This window comes from Plectropomus leopardus, chromosome 1, assembly GCF_026936395.1.
Source record: "Plectropomus leopardus strain MGB_pleo_1.0 chromosome 1, ASM2693639v1, whole genome shotgun sequence".
In the NCBI taxonomy this organism is placed as follows: Eukaryota; Metazoa; Chordata; class Actinopteri; order Perciformes; family Serranidae; genus Plectropomus; species Plectropomus leopardus.
In genome coordinates, this window is record NC_142176.1 from 3800146 (window position 1) to 3806345 (window position 6200).

The window sequence follows — 6200 nt, forward strand, 5'->3', positions numbered from 1 at the left end:
TAACTGAAATCTGTCAGATATACTGCGGTTCATAAGCAGTATTTCTGTGGTTAAAGCTGTGAATACTACATAACCTGTCTTAATGTCTACAGGCACACACATATGGAGCTGAAATCTTTAGGTGACTAATTATGGTGTTATGTAATTATCCTAAAAGACAGGTCCAGGCCTGTACACGGCGCTATGTGAGTGAGGCGTTCAACTGCAAGGTATAAAAAAAACCTGAAAGTGCAAAATTTAACTGAAACCAGTTCTGAGGAAAAAAACAGCAATGTTTTTACAGAGAAATTCATGCCAGAGCTATTTAAAAGGAACAATGCCCCGTAATAAACACAGTATTTGAGGAGTTATCTTGTCTCACAATAAGGCCTTTTTACAATGTCACATTTATGACAGGAACAGGAATTCAACCCCTCACAAGGGGTCAGAGGTCAGCTACAGGACTGAACAAGTAAAGGATGCTGAGTGCTACTCTGAAGACACTTCAGGGTTTTTTTTGTCATTTTGTTTTTGCTAATTTAATGATGTGCCTCCAAAGACTGAATGAGAGCGAGCAGAGCAACACCAGAGACAACAGGGGAAAAAACAGTGTGTAGAGCCATATTTCCACATCTGTCTTGGTGAATTAAGGGTTTATTTTGAAGAAACGCGAGATGGTGATTGTTAGAAGAGTGGAAAGACTAACTGAGACAACTTTGTTTAGTTTTATTTTGTCTGTCGAGTGTAAATAAAAAGTGTTTTACAATGCATTTAAAGCAATTAAGGCCATCTTTAGATGACGACAGCCCTACTAGAAATGGAAATTTTTTCCTTTGCATTTTAAAAAAATCTGCATTCATATGATAATGTGAGAACTATCTTCATGTACAATGATCCGCAGAAACAACCAAAAATGCTGTAGTATGCATGCCAGTAGTTGGCAGTGTAACTTTGTATTGACACACCATAGAAGAAGACCAGGCACATGCGCCAAGTGCAGCCGGGACGTCACCGTTCTCTCCGGCCATTGCCAGCTAACACAGCAACAAAAAGGGGTTGCGTTTTCAAAAGATTACATTTGGGAACCCAGTTTCAAAAGTTTGTGTTTTCAGGCCCCCAAAACGCTTTTGTCATGTGAACCAAAGGCCAAACCGCAACAAAAGTTTCCGTGTAAACGACCCTTTAGATAGTCTTATGCTACGTTCACATGAAATCCGACAGACGGTACACGGCAGACGCTTCTGTATTGCACGGGAAAAAAAGAAAATAGATCCAACAGATTGGCAAGGCAGCAAAATACGCACGTTGCTATGGTGATGTGTCAAAAATGGAATAAATAAAAGCTTCACTTCACTTTTAGCTTCACTTAGGCATAGCGGGAATAAGTGGGGTCATGTCATCCGTCTTTATATATAGTCTACGGTTCAAACACATCACCCAGCACGAGTGTGCTTGTCACTATAAAAGAGTTGATCCACCAGAAAACACTGACAAGTTGATTTTTCAACTGAAAAATGTCCCACTTAGTATGCATGTTGATCACAATAACAATAAAAATAGTTATGATTTGTGTTAAAAATATAAAAATATTGACATATATATATATATATATATATATATATATATATATATATATATATATATATATATATATATATATTCGGCTGATACTATCACATTATCAAACTATTTTAACTTCCAAATTACAATAATAGAATTGGACACAGAAATCCAGTGAAAATCAAGCTCTAAAACAGAATTTTAAAACCAGTAAACCAGTAAAACCAGAACAATAAGCTGGAACAGGCTTGAAAAGCCCCTAAGAGATGAGTGGATCTTTGGTCATGTTAAGACCTGACTTGGCTGACTTGCACCCAGCTCAAGGCAAAGCTATATTTTTCCTTTGTTTCATCTACTGGTGATTATTAGCTCGCCAAGCTAATGCAACCAGTTGGCTCCGCTCTGTCTCTTTCTATTTCCATCTACTTGCAACACGTTACACATAGAGGCATCTTATTGGCACAGTCAGACGGAGAAAAGAGTACATTTCAATTTGAAAATAACAAAAATCCAGCCTTTGCTTTTAGTTTTTTCCAAACAAAACAGCTCAACCTGCAGCCCAACACTTTCTGGTCAGGCAGCCTAAAAGCCAAATGCATCAGCGGGCAACAATTATGATAAGACCTAACAAATGGACAACAAATCTGTGAGGTACAAGCCGAAATCCAGTCCAATCCCATCCATTTCCACTTAATGATTCAGCTGCTGGCTCACTTACTTCACTGACAGAGGATCTTAAGGTTTAACAAAGCTCAAGACATTTCTGTTGTCATTTAAGCGCCACTGCTCATTTAGACAAACAGCTGATCCACCAGCCCGCCTTTGTTGCTAGTGACACGCTACCGAAATGTTCGAACTGGTTCACAGTTACTCACAGCCGCCCACCATGGTGTATTTTGGTGGCAGGAGGCTGTGGGAATAACAGGCCAAGGAATTTTATGAGTAACATTAAAGTGCATTTCAGAGCAGTGGATGCATGCCCGGATTACACAATACCGACAACCTCAGTGTGTCAAACTGTTATTATAAGGAGGCCCTGCTGGGTCAGTTTTTCTACTGTCTTCATGTTACAACACCTGACATTACCTTACAGTATGTTGCAGGTGCGACAAGTTTGAAACATATTGCTAGTCTACATGAGACAGCTCTGTTACTTTTGATTATTTTATAATTCCTAAATAAAGTGGGCAAGACAGACCTAAAAACTTGCTGCACAGCTCTCTTATTCTGAAACAGCAATATTGTATATGTTTTATTTGTTACAATACTAGTATATTTGTCAGATTTTATTGTAACCGTTCTACTCTATATTTATGTTCTTGACTGTTGCAGTACTTCACCTTACTTTAATTCCTCTTAAGGGAGCGTTGGTTGTTTATGAGGGGGAAAGGAACTGGTGCAAATGGGGGAGGCATGTCAAGAAATCCTTAAGCATTGGGGAGGGACTTGTGTTTTTTATTTTGGATAAGTGTAGGGCATGCATCTTTAAATTGCTATTTTTTGAATTTATTTTATTTACTTTTTTTAATGAAGGTACTTTTTCTTTTTAAAAAAATGGCAAAATTACATTATTTAACATGGCCAGAAACTGTAAAAAAAAAAAAAATCGCAGATTTTTTAAATATCTGACAGTTCTTGGACACATGAGTGAGACAAATGCTTCTCTCAGAAAATGCATCACCAAAATCTGACCTTAAAATAGTGATATTGCATAAAAATCACTTTATTCTACATCTCATTTAAAAAAAAATCCAAAAATAAACTATTTGCACGCACTGACCTGCATTAACAACAAGAGTGAAAAACGAGGCTTTTTCCAACTCCAGGATTTCGTCTCCAACTTTTAACTTCCAAACATCAAAGAGTCAGTTTTCAAAATCTAATGACAAATTTATGGTGGAGGGAGGGTCATGCATTTTCCCCAAGTAAATCAGGGGAAAATCAAAATTGTAAAAAAAGGTCACACCCCAGCCACCTCTCTCCTCTGATCTGACACATAAAGAACAGTCCCTTATCTATTCTGTGTTGCAGTACTTCGCCCTATTTCCATTCCTCTTAAATTGTACTGTACGTTTATGATTTAATGAAAATAAAAGAAATTCCCTGTAAACTAGTCTCAAACTAGTCATAGCCTGCATGTGGTTTCTCTCCAAAGGCTGTCACATGTAGAGATTTAAAATAACGTCATGCCAAACTACACTCGATTATGTGTGATTATTATTATTATCATGATCATTATTTTTGTTATTAACAAAGATTTTCGTAAGTATTTTCACATTTAAATAGCTTTCCCCCATGTTAGGATATGACTATATTTACTGGCACCTGTTAGCTTCGGAACAACGGCAACAAGGTCCACCGTTTCGTTAACATCCTAACATTTATTACAACAGTGTGTTGAAAACTGAAGAGCTAAAACGCCAATAACAATGCCGAAATACCCTCAAGATAGCAATGTTTCTAAAACGCTCTTTAAAAAACTCAAACAACGAATGTGTAATCGCCAGTTTGTGAGAAAACATTGAATTTTCGGAATTTTCTACGGAGTTTGGTGTGACGTTCTCTCCGCACCGACAGAACTTGTCCCAATCAAAAAGTAACGATACGCGGAGGGCTTAAACGCGTCGAAACTGCGCCTGCTGTGGCGCCACAGCCGACCTCAGTTTCATATAAGACTTTAAAGTTGGCTACTTTAAATGTTTTGTGGTCACCTGAAGCCTGGCTCCGTTCACCGTTAGCTGCAAACATGGTTCACATCCAAACAATTGTTGTTATGAAGGAGGGTAACAGGCGGCTCCTACCTGACTGGCTTTGTGGAACTGTTTCTTCAGCCCGGCCACAGACATCTTCGACGGACGTGTGAAGCTTCACCTCCTGAGGAAATGATCCGCGAAACACTGAATAAAAGTAGGAAAATGTAGGTAGAAGAAAGAGCCAGGCGACTCCACAGCACCGCACTCATCAGTCAGCACCGTTCAAGATTGCAGCAAAGACCTGAGCGGAGTCAAGCTCGCGCAAATATGGCCGACGGAACCGGAAAAACTTTTATTCTCTTAAAAATAAAAGTGTCATCTTTCTACACGCCGATTTTGTACATTACATTGAACAATTGTATATTTTGAAAACTAAATAAAGATAGTTTTAAAAATAAATTAATAAAAGTGTCACTTTGAACACTGAAACTGTAACCTTTCCTCCACTCTTAATATTTATTTTATGAAAAATGGTTTTCAAATAATATTATTTTACTGACGCAGTTTAATGATAAAAGACTTTTGCTGAGCTACACAGACTTTCTCACCAAATATGCTTTATCTGTAACACCAGATAAAGATTTTTTGTTTGTGAAAACAAACAAAAAACAACAACATTGGGCGACAGCAATGAGCAACTTGGCAGGGAATTCATCAAAACTAGCATTCTTTGGGGTTTTTTTTTAACAAAAAGGAAAATGACCTGAAAATTCGTACAAAGGAATGACTTAAAAAGGTGCTAATGTACAAACATGTACTTAAAAAAAAAAAAAAAAAAACTTCAAATAATTTCATCCCTGCTTTTAAAAAACAAGAGAGAAAACAACAGATTTTCAGGTCATTTTCCTGACATCTTTTCCTTATTTCTTACAGTTTGCAGGGCACCTAATGCCATGATGCTTGTTGCCTTTTTTCCGAGGTTATTGAAAAAAAAAACATTTTTTTTTTCAGCTTTCAGACGTTTTAATGTTTGTTAAAGGTGTCTGAATGCAGCTCAAGAAAACTAATAACAGTTCAGGCATTAAAGGGTTAAAAGGTGCCACTGAACAAGAACCACTATTACAGATTCCTTAAAATGCTCAGATGCTGGAGCCAAGTGCAATTATCCTCCATGTGCAATTGTTGTACATATATATTTTTCTAGACTGTTGAGTTGTTGGCACCTTGTGATTTTATATTACTATCTTTGCACCTTGTTTTTTTTTTTATTATTTATTATTTTTTATGTTTGTAATTATTTTTTACTATTGTATTGTTCTTTTGGTGCTGTCCTATACCTCATAGATGCTGTAACAATGCAAATTTCCCCACTGTAGATCTAATAAATTATTATGTTATTTTATCTTATAGATGTTTTAAATATATTTTAATTTCTCTTCAATACTTTGATTCTTCAGCCTAAATGTGATCATAATTAAACAGTCTTTCCATTTCTTAAGTGTCTTCCTTACTTTCTTTTTTACAGACTTATTTTATACATTTGTCATTTTCACAAAGCAAACTAGAATGTTAAAAAGCATTGGACATTTTGTTTTATTTTGAAAGTGTCCACAGGAAAGCGTATCTACCTGATGTTGCTTGACCCGTTGATTGGTGGAGGAGGAGAGGGTTTCCTGAATTGCAGTGATGTCGCCACATCTCAAACCCCATTGGCTGTCAGCTGCTCGTGCGGAGGAAACCGCGGCGGAAAGAAATGATGACTTCAAAGCTTCAAAGGATCGGAAACAGTAGACCTATGATAATGAAAGAGTTAACAGAAACAGCTATAGTCAGTTTTACAGTGAAGCGAGATAAGATAAATATCTTAACACTTAAATCAATCAATCACACTTGTATTGCTCTGTGCACAAAGTGCACTTTTCAAGCTTTAAAAAATATTATTCATCAATATTATTTTCTACTTAAATT

General features: G+C 36.8%; 1 protein-coding gene across 4 annotated transcripts in view; it reads right to left on the reverse strand.

Annotated features, from left to right (window-relative positions):
- The window catches only part of sh3gl3a (SH3-domain GRB2-like 3a), a 38393-nt gene extending 33851 nt beyond the window's left edge, over positions 1-4542 (reverse strand). For all 4 annotated transcript variants that reach the window (XM_088084028.1, XM_042490299.2, XM_088084004.1 and 1 more), the window contains exon 1: positions 4341-4542. In XM_088084028.1, the coding sequence (XP_087940154.1) occupies positions 4341-4385 (45 nt within the window). In that variant the 5' untranslated portion in view covers positions 4386-4542. The remainder of the gene's footprint in view (positions 1-4340) is intronic.
- Between the last annotated feature and the right edge of the window lie 1658 nt (positions 4543-6200).